Here is a 17,118-nt window from a genome sequence, read left to right as displayed (position 1 = left end):
ATTAAAGGCAAACATGAACTTAAATCTAAAAACATAATAAAATAGTAAAATAAGAAAAACAAACTAGGGAAATGCCTCAGTACAATTATAGAAGAATGTGCATCAAAATGCCTTGATCAGTCATGAAATGGAAATTATTGTTGATGATATATTTTAGGTTTGAAAGGAACCAATGAAGAGTATAGAAGTTGGAGGGCTAGATGAGAATTGCATATTTCTTGTAGCATTAATGCATCATGTATATTGAAGCTAGGTAAGAAGACCGGTAGGACTTCGGTCCAGTGATGAGTATGATTCTGGTCCAGTGACGAGTAGGACTCTGGTCCAGTGAAGAGTTGGATACCTTAGAATATGAGATGGACATTACAAACCTAATTGCATCTGTCAGTTAATTATTTATTGTCATTCGATTTCAGGATTATAATTGATTAATTATGATGATTATATTATCCTTACTGTTTTGTGCACCGTTTATATATGGAATGTATTCTAACCCCTTTTTGTTTCCATGTGGTTCTATATGTATGTCATGCAGATTATCAGGTAGAAACTAATGAGCATTAGTTGTTACTTATTTCTTAGGATGACATAGTTTGCCTACTCGCTTCTTTATTTCCCTTTTTTCTTCGTATCTTATCGATTGTTTAACTTTCCATTGTGTCGCTATGATAGTGTAACACTGGGTTGAGAATACCTTATTTTGTTTTACTGAGTTGTTTCATTGAATACTTTATGTCATGAATGAAGTTTTTTCCGCTTATGATATGATTTGCAAATGTTAGAGAGATGTGACACCCTTTTTATATCGTTATATTTTCCGTATTTGTTATAAATTATATTTTGGGATTTAGGGTGTTACATAGTTGGTATCAGAGCAGGTCGGTCCATCCAGCCTTAGGTGTTATAATTATACAATACCGTCGCGCACAACATGTGTGTTAACACTGTTAGTGTTGTTTTCCTGTAACCGCTATTTACTTTATTGTTGCAACTGATTTTTATGGCTGGTTGCGTAGGAAGAAATGATGTAGATGTTGAAGGTTCCAAGTGTGTGAAGTTAGAAAGTGATCTATGTCCTGAGATCAAGTAGTTCATCGGATATCAAGAGGTCTGTCATTTCTCGATACTATCACAAAATGCATAACTTATGATGAGGATAGTAGAGCCATATCCACTCACTACAAGAGTGTGGGTGAAAGGAAGAATGGGAGTCAGAATCGTGGAAAGTCGTATATGACTCCACTTGCTAAGGGGAATCATAAGTCCCAGCAGAAGGCCGCAAGTGGGAGTGGAACAAGTGGGGGAAACGTTTCTGCTTCTCTGGGATGTTTTAAGTGTGAAGGGTTAGGTCATCGTGCTTCTGAATGCAAGAACCCAAACCTAACGTATTTCAAATGTGGAAAACTAGGACATCATGCCGCTGTTTGCAAGAGTGCAGTTCTAACTTGTTTTAATTGTGGGGAGCAGGGTCACATCAGCACCCAATGCCATAAGCCAAAGAAAGTGTCGAGTGTCGTGCAAGCTAGTGGAAAAGTCTTTGATCTTAATGGTACGGAAGTCTCAAAGTCATAACTTGATTCGAGGTACGTGTTTCATTAATAGTGTCTCTTTGATTGCTTTCATCGATACGGGTGTGACACGTTCATTCATATCGCACGATTATGTTATCAAGTTGAACATGATAGTGTCTTCTATAAATGATAGTATGGTCATTGATACTCCAGCCAATGGTTCGGTGACCACTCTGTTGATCTTTCTGAATCGCCCTTTACCCATTTATGGTAAAGATTTTGGAGTTGACTTGATTTGTTTATCTTTAAGTCAACTAGATGTTATTCTGGGAATGAACTGGTTAGAGTTTAACTGTCGTATCCCAAATTTTGTTCATCCTTCATATGCTTTCTGGTGCCACTTTATTTTGAATAAATAAAATGACACAATTGGTAAAAGAGCATGTGTAAGGAGTTACAAGGGGTGAAAGTCATGAGTTCGAATTCCACTTTTCTCACTTTTAAAGTTTTCTCTCTTATGTTTTTTTACCTTCATTTACATTATTTTTATAACTTAAAAGTACACTTTTTATTTAATATTTATTATTTTTGTATTTTTTATTAATTATTTTTTAATAATTATTATAATATTTATTTTTCATGTATTTTAGTCTAATAATCAAGGAAAATCAATATAAAATCCAACAAAATTCTAGACTTTTGATTATTACCATTATTACATTTATTTTAATTATTTTAATTATCATTTATCAAATTATTTAAAATAAATTATTTAATTATTCTTACATTCCAAAAATAGACAAATCTCATTCAATTTTTGAACCTAATCTTTTTTTTTATAAATAGCATAGAGTTTTTATATATTTTTTCATCCACAATTCACAAATTCACTCCCTAAAAATTGTTGCTCTTGACATCGAAGCACAAATTGCACAAACATTCTTACCTAGAGAATTTTTATAGAGTCCCAAAAACATAATTCTATCGAGTCTCAAACTTTTTTTCAAGGGATCCCAACTTTTTTTAATTAATTTTTTTTTTATATTTTCTTTTATCTTAATTCGTTTTGTTAAACCAAATGATGATCCAAAATTTGTTCATTATTTTTTTTGTGTGTGATTATATTTCCTTTATTCATTATACTTTCAAATTTACTCATTGGATATTGTTAATTACACAACTATTGTAACTTTCTCGTGATCCCATCTTTTTTTTTTATTGCATTTTTTTATGATTTCTTTTCTTTATTCTACCTTTTTATTTTTACTTTTATTTTTTATTCTATTTTTCAGCATTATTATTTTATAATTATTATTATTACTATTTTTAGTACTATTAACGTTTGATCATTATTAGGGATATTTATTAGTATTACTATTAATTTTTTATTATTAGTATTATTATTATTATATTATTATTAGTATTATTTTGTTTATCTAATTATTTTTGTTATTTAATTATATTAATATTATTTTTTATTTATTTTTGTTTATTAAATCACAATATTAAGTTAGGAAACACCACAGAAAGAAAAAAAATCCTAAAATTAATTGAATTGAATTAGAAGGAAAAAAAAAACATGATTCTAAAGAATAATTTTTTCTCAACACAATACTTTATGTACAAACACCAGAAAATCTAAAAAAAACGATTCACATGATCGCATAACATACACTTATACACCATAAAATCTGTAAAAAAAAACACAACAACACATGAAAAGTTCCAAAAATCTATCACACCTCAGTTGCACACCTCAGTTGCTGCTGTCGAGATCCGAAAATATGATATCTTTTTAGAAAATATGATGTCAATTAATTTAGAAGAAAATGCTAGTAAGTATGGGATTATTATATAATTTATTCATAATTTTTATTGACTTTTTCATTCAAATCTGATATGATATTCTTATATTTACCTCAATGATTCATTGTTGTTCTATTTATAAATGGAATATTATTTATTATTTTTCTATTCATTGTTTCATTATTCATTATTGTCCTATTTATGAATAGAAGAATAATTATTTGTTCTATTTACGTTAGTTATTCATGTTGGTATATTAGCTTTTTAATCCTTATGGTATTCCATTAATGATACTTTAGTCGATATTCTTACCTGGAAAAATAATTATGCAGAATAATTAGTTACATCATGAAAATATAGTTATGCAAGTTAATTTTTTGATTTGTTGGTACCATGACTTTTTAATCGATATTCTCTTTCATTAATTAATTATAGTAGAATATTTTTCTTTGTTTCAATATTTATAATGGTGGAATATGGAGTATTCCATTAATTCAATTTGTTGGTGTTGCTGTATTTAGAATTAGATGGTGATATCAATCAAATTCCAACTTAGCATCCCTTTAGGTTTAATAAGTTTATTTTATTTTATTTTATTTTATTAGTATCTAATTCATTATAATTAATTAATAAAAATACAAACAAAGTACACCCTATTTTAGTTTCTAATTTAAATTATTTTTTATTTAAGTTATTAATTTATCTTACCCTTTGATGTAATTTCCAATTTAGGTACTTAACTTGGTTATTTATCTTGGACCTAATTTTCCATTTAACTTTTGATTTAATCTTATAATTAGAACTTGGACTTTAGTTTAGATGTTGATTAATTTAGTTAAGTTTTCAAAATTAGCCTAGTCATTTTAAGTTAATCTTGTTATAATTAATTTTAATTAGATTATTTCTAATTAGATTTTTAGGTTAGTCTTTATTTAGATTAGTTTCATTTGATTAATTGGATTATCTCTTAATTTAGGTTAACTCCATTTTGATTATAAAAAAATATAAAAAATAGAACTTTTCTCTAGTAAAGAATTCATCACGTATATAAATCACCAATCAATTTAAATTTCAAAAATCCAAAAATATTTCTTTTTAATAAATAAATAAAAACAATAAAAATAATTATAATTCTATATATATTTTATTTTTTAAATTAAATTAAACCATATTTTTACAAACTAAGTTGGTTGACTGACGTCACGCCTTATCGATCAATAACTCAATTCAAAATTTAAAATCAATTCAAAACTTATCAAATACAATTTTCCCACCTTTGTGCGTTGAGACCCTTTTTTCAATTAAACTTTTATACGCCCTTGCAAGTTGAGATCTTTTCACAAATAAAATCAACAAACACACAACATTTTCTAGACGAACTATGGTACTCTGATCCTTCAATAAACTTGAAGGTACGTAGGCATAGAGTTGTAACACTCTAGTGAGTACAATAACAAAAAACTTTTTATTTGTCCTTCTTTTTAATCAAACATTTTCTCTTAATAACAAGATAATTCCTTGTAAATAAGTAAATTAAGCAAGAATAAATAGCAAAAATACACTCCCCTTAGACAAACACATTAACCTTAGATTTATAGGAGGATCCCGTTAAGTACAATGGAAGTGAGGGGTGCCTAATACTTTCCCCTTGCTTAACCGACTCCCGGACCTTAGTCTCTCACCCTTAACTTATAGGTTTTATCATTATTTCCTTGTTCCTTATAAACAAATAAAGGATAATGACAACTTTGTAATTTTTACAGCCACAACAGCTGGCGACTCTGCTGAAAACTTGTACTTCCCTAAATAGATTCCATCCTAACCTCTATATTTAGGGTTTTGTGTGTTTCCTTTGTTTGTCTACTTTTAATTATCTATCTTACTGCTTCTCATTTATTTGTTTGTTTTTCATTTTTTTATTTTATATTTTTAATATATTATTATACTGTTATATCATTGATTGGGATACATAATGTGTAAAAAGCTGAAAACTCAAGCTTGAGAAAAACCCTAAACTAAGAAATAGAACTAAAGTATTTTCTGTGAGATGTCACTTCTCAAAGATACATGGAAGCTACACTCAGATTAGACCTCCCAAAGATATCTTCATAGTAAGGCTAGCCCCTAATATGTTGATGATTTGGATGTGGTTCATGACTCTGAGAACCATTATCTAGAACCCATTTCACTCATGGTGACCTTATGTTATCAATCCCCAAGGGTTGTTACTAGGGTCCTGCCTAGATGATACTTATCCTGAAGGATTACCGTAAGAAGGCTTGCTCTTTCTCATGGTAAAACAAGGGTATGACCCGTGACTCTAGGGCTATTATCTTAAAATCTAGATCTTACAAGTGAGGGGACTGGGTTGTCTAAACTTAAAATTAACGTATCATAGAAAGAGTACCTTAGCACGGGAATGCTTGCATATTATCTTACCTATCCCTAAACTCGTTTGAGCTTCCCACACCGATCACTATCCCTATCTATAAATAGCCTTCTTAAACAAGGTGTCCTTATATTCAACATTATCCTTAAATCCATATGTGTGTTTTGTATCCATCATTATCCTAAATCAGTATAAGTTTCCTTTTGTTTGTCGCAATCCCTAAACCCGTAGGGGTTTCTATATGTATGTCATTATCCCTAAACCCGTTTGGGTTTCCTTAGGTCTATCTTTATCCTAACCCCGCATTACATCTCCATGAAAAAAACTTTTAGCATACCTAAAAAATAAAGGATAAATATTTTTGCATACCCATGCATTTTAATGCATTTTCCTACATACACATACATTTGTATATCCTTTCCGCTTTCGCCCTTATCCAACTGTCTTTCTAGCAGGTTTCCTGATACTCACAAACGAACTTGCCACATGTCCCAAGAAACTATGGAGGGACTCAAGAAGGGAAAATACCACTGAAGAGAGAAGGCAACCCTTCACCATGCCAACCTCAAACCTACCTAGACTCTCAAATATAACAACCCTGGATGATATCTCCACAACAAAATCCACAACAGTATTCTTGTCAACAACAACCTCATACGCCTCATCGATCACGAGATCAGGGTCTTTTGGAAGCTTGGAAATAAACTGGATCCTTTACCAATGTCTCATGACTGAATCAGAAGTGCTATTGTGAAGCTAAAATCACTTGATCCTCCTCCTCGTCTAGATCTTATAAGTTATGACGAGAACACCCGATGTGAGCACAAAGCACATGATTTGCGGCTGAGGAGTCCCATTGGTGAGCGGTCGCTCTTACTTTGACAAAGTTCAAGAACTTCAAAAAGTGTCTCCTAAAGCCGGTGGATAAACAAGGAAGCTCACTTCTAGGATCATTAGGCCTTTATCATTTCCATTTGTAATTTATTTCTTGCTAAGTTTTGTATTTGTTTTAAAGTTGTACTCTTTGATCAATAATTCTAATAAAATGAGCATGCATGTTTTTGGGTACAATCCATTCGTTTCCACTCTTTCTTTGTCCACCGTAAGAAATAAATAATTAAAAATCAAGCCTTTTCATTTCGTTTTAATGAACTTAGGAGGTGAATGATGTAATAAACAACCGAATTTGCTAATGTATGCTTTAATTGTAAGACTTTCCTGATGGTGTAAGGCATTGTTTCACTTCCTAAACACTAGAGAAATAAAGAGATAATCCGTAGTCAACCCCCTTGAGCCAGAATTCAGTGTTTTTTTTTCTATTCATAAAAACCCTTAATCTTAACCAGGGGCAGGGTAGTTATTCAATTAAGGCAATGATGCATTATGATCTCAAGAGAATTATGCGTCTAATCACACAGATAAGAGGTTTAAGCATATCTTCTTCCTCGCACACACTATCCAACATCGAGGAAGTAGTGAAAGAATAAAGCTTAAAATAGTTGTTCTCTCGCACTGTTAGCGTGACAATCACAAAATTTCTGAATCAAAAGCGAATATCACAAGAGTTGTTTAAAACAAAGTCCACTAAGTCAAAAAGAAAAAAAAACTAAAAAGGAGTTGACTTAGGCAAAAGTTAGAGCATCCCAATGTATCGCAAATTAAAAAAAAAACGTCCATGCAAATGGGGATTAAAAGCAAGAAAGTAAAAAATGGAAACAAGCTTGTAAGTGAAAGTATGTGACTGCCACCTGAAGAATCTAATCAAGTGTTTGAACCATTATATCTACCTCCATTATCACGGCTACTAAAATTCTCTTCCCGACTGAATGCATCAATTGAGTTAATTGAATTTAGGAATGGAGAACATAAAAGGAGTAGGGTTGGGTTAAATCAAATTTTGAGCCTTATATCATTTTCTTCATAAATCATGAACCATACCACGTTATAACCTTTAAAAGTCCTAATTGAATCTATGTTCATTATGAAAGCAGACTCAGCAAAGTCGTTGTTAAACTAACCCTAAATGCTTGTTAAATTATCGCTAACCACTTTTTTACATCTCCATTTGTGCCAACCTCATGGTCAAATATAATTTGTATAGACCATATTCGTTTTCCATAACAATTTTTGATTTCAAAAACTTGCATGAGCATGACGTTAGAATTATTTTTCAAAAGGAACATTTTTCTCACAAATCAATACTTAGCATTGAGTAAATTTCATCAAATGTATGATAAGGGGCACACCACTTCGAGACGTTTCTGACTAGGGGCAAGTCACCTAAGGATCCTTCCAATTAGGGGGCAAATCCTTATAATCAGGGGCAAATCATCTGAAGATCTTACTTATTAGGGGCAAAACATCTCAAGATTTGACACACCTATGTCAAAACACCTCCATTCCCCTAATGATAAGGAGCAGACCTTTTAAGACTCTCATACTGGGGCATACCAACTCAAAGGCACAGTTAGGCCAATCACTCCGAAAGTCATCTAATCAGGGGCATATTTTTAAAGATCTAAATACTATGGGCAGTCCTTATCAGGGTCATATCAGAACATGGCGGGATCAAAATTCCTTTTCGGGACACTCTTCTAGACCCTAGTGGTCAGAGGCATATTTTTCATGATATAAATATCGGGCAGTTCATATTAAGCTCATATTAAAGCATGGTAGGATCCAAGTTCCTTTTCAGGAAAATCATTCAGAAGACCTATAAACAAGGGGGATACCTTCCAAAGCTCAATCAAACTGGGGAAGACCGCTATAAGGCTTCATCAAAAGAAACCTCTTCGAAAATAGTTCATCAAGGGCAGAGCATTCCAATAGACGATAAGTTGAGGACGAATCCCTCCAAGGCTAATACAAGGGCATACCGCCTCAAGTGCATGGTCTGGCCAAGCTGCTTTAAAGCTTATATTGAGGCGACTCTCTTTAAAGACCCAACAGACTAGGGAAATTGTAATATACTACAGGGACAAACCCTCTTAATACTTTCAAGATGCACATACAAGCTCTTCCACACATCAACAATCATCATGTTCGAAATGAGTATCGGGAAGTCATGTTGACATAATACCCTCCCACCTTTTGACAAATATCCAGGTTACACTAACAACCTCTCTAAGCCATAACATTCCCCGACTCACCACATGGGCACTTGTGGAAACAACTAAATCATTGTCATCCATTAATCATGTCGCTATGCTCTAGCGTCAAACCATGCATATCATCCCATCCATCTAGCACATTCACATAACATGAATATAACATCTATAAAAAGCCTAATTTCACTTGGCATTTACCCCCAAAAAGTCCAACCTTGCTTGACACTCAAAAACTACAGTCCAAAGCCCAACCTTGCTTCAAAAAGCCCAAACTCCAGTGCTCAACCCTGCTTATCCTAAAGGTTTAATATCAATTATCTCACATACATGCATTGAACAATCATTACATTTCATGCATCTTCCATCATCATTTCATTCGTAGGAATCCCTACAAGTGTGAGCAACCTCACATACCCCCAACAACTCTTCCATTATGCCTTGTAAATCCCTTGGTATAGGGAGTTATTCCCATGTTGCCTTGTTAATCACATGGTATAAGAAACTTATTTCCAATTTACCTTGTTAATCCCTTGGGATAGGAAACTTCTTTCATGTTTACCTTATTAATCCCTTGGCTTAGGTAAACTTTATCCATTATACCTTGTTAATCCCTTGGTATAGGCAATTTATTTCCATATTGCCTTGTCTAGGAAAACTTCTACCCTTTGTTGCCTTGTTAATCTCCTGGTTTAGGAACCTTTCACAATTCCCTGCTCTTGGTTAGGACACCACTTTTACAATTTCATTATCTAGTCCGTCCATCCGGTCCGCCTGACACATTTTTCATTCTCTCTAGGCCGTCCTAAATCATTTCAATCATCCCTCGTCTATCTGAAACACTTCGATCATCTCTGGCCTCATCCAGAACATTTCATTCACTCTAGAACACTTGTCTATCCCACTCCCTTTGGTGTCCTCACTACATCCAAGTAAGGGACCCAATTTATTCCAAGCCTTATTCCTTGTTTTTCAACTTTTTCCGCTTGATTATAAGATATCAATTATTTTTTAATAATGCATTGAAACATCAGGCATAATAAAATGCTTTTTTTTTAAAAAAATATCTTAATTCTTTTTCAAAACATTAAAGGGATCATAGTCTTTCAGCGATGCATCCCAAGCAAGACAGAGAGTCCCTAGTCAACAGTTGCAATTTAACCAGCACGGAAGTTTCTTCTTTTCAATAACATATTCCCAGATATCTAGAGCATCATGATCCATTCCATGGACATATCAAAGTCTCAAAGGTCGGAGAGTCGGAATGTTACAAAACACACCAATTTCCACAATTCCACATATTTCATACACATACCATAAAAAAGGCGTCAACCCAACTAATGCATCATGCATAAGCGACATACGTCGTCTCAGAAGACATATATCATCCTAAAATACGCATCGACGTGAACATACATAACATAACATAGGATTTGTGACCACTCCTAGAAGTCCAATTCCTAACTATACCAATAAAATTCCCCGAGTCAAGATACTTATTGGCCTTCCCCAGTAAGTAAACCTTCCACAAACACCTTTCAACAAAGGATCTCCCCAGCAAGCTTACTCACCGTGAGTCTTCACAAGAATGTATCTAGTAAAACGGTCATCCTAAATGATTGTTATTAACCAACGAGCAAGTGTTCATTTCTCACATTTCCAACTTAACAACATATCCCACACGCATGATAAGTTCCATCAAGTACACAGGGTTTCAACATACAATGACCGACAGATCATCAGAGTCCTACCAAAATTCCAAAATGATCAAATGATTATATGAATTACAATAACTGGAGGATAGTCAGAGTCCTACCAAAATTCTAAAATGATTGAATGATAATAGGAATTGCAACGACCAGAGGATCGTCAAAGTCCTACCAAAATTCCAAAATGATCGGATGATCATAGGAATTGCAACGACCGTAAGATCGTCAGAGTCCTACCAAAATTCCAAAATGATTAGATGATCATAGGAATTGCAACAATCAGAGGATCGTCAGAGTCCTATTAAAATTCCAAAATGATCGGATGATCATAGGAATTGCAACGACCGGAGGATCGTCAGAGTCCTTCCATAATGATCGGATGATCACAGGAAGCAATAACCGAAGGATCATCAAAGTCCTACCAAGATTCCAAAAAGATTAGATGATCATAGGAATTGCAAGAACCGAAGGATCGTCAGAGTCCTACCCGATTCCCATAAAACGATTGGATGATCGTAGGAGTCGTATGCAAGTTTCACCCGGAGGGGTTGAAACTGACCTAAAGGGTTCTATACATCACACTTGTCACTAAAATTATGGGCGAAGGACGGTACTATGTGTCACTCATTTCACCAATTCAACAATGGACAACTGCTCTATTTGGTATCCCCATTTTGCCCTCCAACAGTCGCTTTTCTTATGCTATATAAGTGAGACTTAGAGACTTGAAGAAAGCTGAAAGCACTACAACAATTTGACTAGTCTATTTCTTTGTGAAAAACTATCAATTTTGTACACATTTTTTCTTTAAGTGTTTGTTTTTCATTTATGTAAAATTTGTTTGTGTAGAAGCATCTTGTAAACACAAAACCTTGATTCAAACTTGTTGTTTGTAATTCCTTAAGGAGACTAGGGTATAGTCGGATCCTTGAGAAGACAAAGAAAGTTGTTCTTTGTGATTCTTTAAGGAGGCTAGGGTATAGTCGAATGCTTGAGAAGACAAAGAAGATTATTCTTTGTGATTATTGTAATCAGTTGATTATAGTGGATTAAGTCTTTGTGTATAAGGCGAAATCACCCTGGCGGATGGATTGGAGTAGCTTTGAGTTTCAAGCGAACTAGGATAAAGATACTTGTGTTTTTATCTCTTTGTTATTAACATTTAATTGGTGTTTTTGAGTTGGTAAAAAACTTTTGTTTTTAAAACCCAATTCAAACCCCTATCTTTCTTCTATTTTTCACACCTTCAACTTCTAGAGGATGCATGAACGCGCCACATGCTGTGGTATGTTGTTTAAGTATGCGACATGTTTGGTGGCGCCTATGTACGATGTTTGAATGCATGCGCCATCAAGCATGACTACTCCTCTTGCCACATGATTTTTGTTTGTTTGAAAGTTGATTATTTTAGTATTTAATTTGAAATATTGATTATTTTAGAAAATTAATTGAAAAAGTTGATTATTTAAAAAAATTCAAATATCAAACTTTTCATCTTTTAAATAAAATAATATTTTTTTCGGTTATATACTCTCCGTCGCAAATTATAAGAGAAAAAGAAATACATTTTTATGTCTCAAAATATAAAAAAAATATTTTAAATGCATTTAATTTACCTTTTTTCTCATCTTTTGTATAACTAACAATCATTTAGATTTGTTTTTTACTTTTTTTTCTTCTGAGCAGATTATTTCAAGAAAATCAAAAGTTAAACTATTATGTTTTGATTGTTTTATATATATATATATATATATATATATATATATATATATATATATATATATATATATATATATATATATATATATATATATATATATATATATATATGAGCTCGGAGAATGTATTTAGTTTAATATTTTTTGTGTTGACCAATACATAGATGAGCGAAGGTTGTGTCCTTTTTGTCTCTTTCATCTTATCCTACTCATCTCTCTGTCACTCTCTCATATCTGCACGCGCCACAGCACAAAAACAGGAAGAAGAAGAAGAAAGTCTGTACTATTATTAGTGGGAGCATTTTTTCTGTACTCTTTCAAGTGGACGATTGTTTCCATTTGATTTGTTTGTGGTTATGGCTTTCTTGTGGGGTCACTCTTCGTTTTGCACTATCAAAGGTTGCTTTCTGCTTCAGTGCTGTCGTGTGTAGCACAGGGGTTTTATCAGGGTTTGTTTTTGATTACATTATTGTACCTTGTTTCCTTAAAGAAAGAGTTTTTGGGATTCTTTTGTGTCTCAATGAGTGCTTTTTCTGGATGAAAAATATGGTTTTTTTAGGTTCTTGGTAAGAGAATGTGAATTGCAGAGTTTTTAGGAAGTAAATGGTTTTCAAAAATTGTTTTATTTGGTAACGAGGTGGAAGGTTTTTTGGCTGTTAAACAATGTTCAGAGAAGTTCATTTTTGAGGAAGTTGTTTTTGTCTTTTTGGTTTTTTGTGTTGGAAAGCGTTGCAAAAATGAGTGATTCTTCGGTGAAGAATTTGGCTATTACAGATAAGGTTCAAAAACCTGGTGGTTGTGTTGGAATTTTCTTTCAGCTTATTGATTGGAAGAAGAAACTTGTCAAGAAAAAGCTCTTCTCCAAGAAGCTTCTTACTCCTGGTTAGTTAGTTTCTAGTAATTTGATTTAGCATGAAAAATCATAGTATAGGCATTGTTTTTGTTGAAACTGATGTTTTTGTTTTGATCTTTGTTGCTGTGTGTATATTAGCTCGGGCGAAAAAGTTTAGAGGAGATGAAAAAATGCCAAATTCCAAACTTCACTTGGTAAGCTTATGCCTTGAAGAGATTAATCATTTGGTGTTTGTTGATGTTTAGAGGTTAATCGTTTTGTTGGCTATTGTTGTTGTGTTTCAATTGTAGATTGCAAATGAGAATAGTGGAGGTTTCCCAAAAGGTGGGAGTCATGGTGTAGATGTGGATCAAAAGAGTGAAATGAGGGTTCCGAGTTTGGTAGCTAGGTTAATGGGTCTAGATTCTATTCCGGCTGCTCAGCGAGATAAATCGAAGAAAGCTTTGTGTCCTGATTATAGTTGCGGCGATGAGAAAGAGTGTTTGAGTCATCATTGTGAGTTGGATAGGCAAGGTAAGGATTTGGAAATGAGAGTTGTGAAGCATGATTCGAGACCTCAGAAGCTTCAGAAAACTGGAGTGTGTGAGAGAAATGCAGTGACTAGGTTTGGAGCGGAGGCTCTTCATATTAAGAGTGTTTTGTCGCGAGCGAAAAAGTATAACCAACATCATAATCATCATCACCCGAAGCTTGCTTCTCCTTTGAAAAGTCCTAGGGTTAATTCCGGAAAAGGTGCTTCTCGAGGCTCAAGATTAATGGGAGCGGCTGCTAAGATTTTGGAACCTGGACTGCACGCGAGTAGAGCTAAAGGCTCTATTATGTATCATGCGTCCACATGTCCTCTTAAGACCGGCATTGGAACGGATGGTGTGGGAAATAAGTCACCGGTTATGCAAAATCAATCTTGTTATGGCTCCAGCACGGCCAAACCTTTAACAGGGCAGTCTTCTTGCAAAAATTGTGGCAATTTGCTTGATGTAATTGATTGCACTGTGGAAGTTAGGGGATCACCAGATGTTCCTCCGCCGACTGTTTCTGACGTGGAAATCAACGCTACCTCTATGGTGTCGTCGGTTAAGAAGGCAAAGTCTTTCACTCCCTCTCAAGGACAAGGAAGAGATATCGTTCTTCCGAGAAGTCAGGGAAAGTTCTCATCTTCTGTTTCTGATGAAGAGGGGAAGAATTATGCACAGCGCTCATGGAGTGAACCGACTACCATAAGAATTCCAATGCCCCGCGAAGGTCCGGCTAAATGTAGTTCATCATGCCAACCAGTAAGGGCTCAAGAGGATGATGCATCTTCTTTTGCCTATAAACATAAAACACAAGAATCAAAATTAAGTAGCGAGGGCTCTTCAACTGGATCCACATCGAGTAGTACGCAAGTAAAAAGAGTATCATCGTATGCGAGCACTACAAGTGGGACTAAAGACTTTGTTGCTTTGAATAGAAGTGTAAGTGGTCGAACGAGGATGAGGTCGCCTACTAAAGTTGATAGTTCCAAATTTGACTTAGAGAAAAAACCTTGTTATAGACAACAACACGAGTCCTCGTCTCATGTAAGGACATTGGAGAGGAAAAGAAGGACCCTGAATGTCACACAACTCGAAGGCACGACTCCTGCTAGTTCAGCTGGTTTGAAACAAAGAAATCTTCGCCGTGATGCAATTGGTGGAAAAAGGAGGGACTTTGACTCGTCCTCGTCGAACAGTCCCAATGTAAAAAATAAAGGACGCGGTAAAGAGGAACCGGTTAAGGTGAGCCACAATAGGAACAATGATGCAGTTTCATTCACGTTTAGTTCCCATTTGAAGCAAAAGACGGGAATGCCCGTAGAGGTGGAAGCGACAAACATTAATGATGACAGGAATAAATACTTCCAAAGACCTCCACCGTTGAAAGTTGACGATTTAAGTGGTTTTCTAGAACAAAAGTTGAAGGAACTAACCTCTCGAAAAAACGAGTTGGCTACAAATGGTCTAACTCAAAAATCAAGTGCTGCGATTCTTCAAGAGCTGATATCTGCTCTAAGTTCAGAACATTTGAACCATCATGACGGTCATATGCATAATGAAGATGTTAGTTTCCCTGTAAGTCTTCTTCATCAATACCGTCTTTGCATGCTTATAATATTCTCTGGCCATTTTTCTTTTGTTAACTTATCAGCTACCAGTTACTCATTTTCGTTAAAAACTTGCAGTGCAGTGCTCGAGTCTGTTCATATTTGCAACAAAATATTGTGTGACATCTTGTTATCCCCTAACTTATTTGTTAATTGCCTTCATCTTGTTGTTTTACCCAGTTTTCAATGAAATGTTCAACTGATTAGACATCAATATCACACGAGGTTAACGACATAGACAAACAGAAAGATGCAATTTTTTTGATAAATTGTTTGCTTGGAGTATACTCTTTCCGTCCCACAACGATTGACCAATTTGGCCATTTCACATTGATTAAAAAAATGGGTAAATGAAAGCGAGAAAAATTACCATTAGTAATGATGAATTCACAATTACTACCACCAACTTTTTTACTCTATTGAAAATAGAGTGCTCTATAGATATAGTAATTAATATTGCATTGAAAAAATGAAATATTGCATTGATAATTGAAATGGTCATTCATTTCATTATGTGACAAATGTTTGTTACATAGTCACTCATTGTGGATAATGGAACAGACAGTGTATATTAAGATAGTAAATTCTGAATGTTGTACAGTGTACAAGAAGTGTAATTTGGCTAATTCTATTCTTCTGTTAAATGAATCTACACTGCATGGAAAAAGTGAGATAATTATTAAGTAATTAAGAGATTTTATTTTCAGCGCTTGGAATGAATAGGAAGAGGCCTATTATTTATACCTGATGTCACTTTGGTTTCTTTTCTTATCACAGTGTGGAACCAAACAAGAAAGATTGTTAGGAACCTCTTGCAATGATAATCATCTCAGTCCTGGATCTGTTTTAGAAGCTTCATTTTCTTCTAGTAGTCTCGACGAAAGCTCAGGTAAATTTGAACTTGATAAACTTAAATCAATGTAAAAGCGATTCACAATTTTCAATTTATTTAACCTCTTTCTGATTTTTGATTGATTACAGGACGTGGTTTTCACCCCGATTCCGTGAATTTCTCGTATAGCCAGACGGAACAAATGGAACACGATGATGAACTTTTGGATTCTGCAGCGTCTTTTAATAAAGGAAGTATAAGCAAGATACTAGTTGATATTGTCAACCAAATTCCTACGGTATTGCAATGTTTATATTCGTTCGGGACACAATTCACAAGAAGCAAGCTCAATAATATGAAGAGAGTTCTCTTGAATTCTGAATTGGTGCTTCGGATTGCAAATGAGCATAGCGAGGAAGAAGTGCCGGCACAGCTTCTAATTTATCGGTTTCTTCGTAACGAATTGGACGCGATGTTGACTGATTTTAATGGTTTTGTTGGCTGTGAGGATTTGAAACCAAGGAAGATGCTCAATGGATTTATCTTGGATTGTGTTATGGAATATCTAGAATCAAATTGTTGCCAATATTTTCACTCGGGATTCAATGCATGGACGAAGCTGCCGTTATGCATTAAAGCCGAGACGTTGGCTCAAGAGGTCACGAGAGAGGCGAATAAGTGTACGCGTATGGTTGGGATGGTACCCGATGAAATAATCGAATGGGAGATGAGTCATTCTCTCGGGAAATGGAATGACTTTGATATTGAAGCATTTGAGGCCGGTGTTGATTTAGACGGAGACATACTTCATAATTTGGTTGGCGAAGTTGTTGAAGAGTATGTAGGTTGCAAGCATAGTTATTACTCCTTTTGAAATTCCACTCAGTTGGTCATCATGCAACATCTTGGTATTCATGTTCTGTTTTGGTCTGATAATGATGGTGTATTTTTTGTACAAATGGATTATGGTAGTATCTCTAATGGAGGCTTTTTTAGGCCTACTTGAATCTTAGACAAAGAAAGTCCTGTGACAATGTTGTTGTTTTAATAATATTATTATGTTTTTGGTTTTAA

General features: G+C 34.3%; 1 protein-coding gene across 1 annotated transcript; it reads left to right on the top strand.

The window, feature by feature from the left end:
• Positions 1 to 12,372: 12,372 nt before the first annotated feature.
• LOC127126855 (uncharacterized) lies at positions 12,373 to 17,118 on the top strand. The gene is made up of 5 exons (XM_051055858.1): positions 12,373 to 13,119; positions 13,229 to 13,284; positions 13,381 to 15,180; positions 15,990 to 16,101; positions 16,194 to 17,118. The coding sequence occupies exons 1-5, from the start codon at positions 12,975 to 12,977 to the stop codon at positions 16,916 to 16,918; spliced, it is 2,838 nt and encodes a 945-aa protein (XP_050911815.1). The 5' UTR covers positions 12,373 to 12,974; the 3' UTR covers positions 16,919 to 17,118.

The sequence above is a fragment of the Lathyrus oleraceus genome, chromosome 3 (assembly GCF_024323335.1).
Source record: "Lathyrus oleraceus cultivar Zhongwan6 chromosome 3, CAAS_Psat_ZW6_1.0, whole genome shotgun sequence".
Lineage (NCBI taxonomy): Eukaryota > Viridiplantae > Streptophyta > Magnoliopsida > Fabales > Fabaceae > Lathyrus > Lathyrus oleraceus.
Note: the sequence above shows the minus strand (reverse complement) of the source record. Positions and strands in the feature narration are given on the sequence as shown.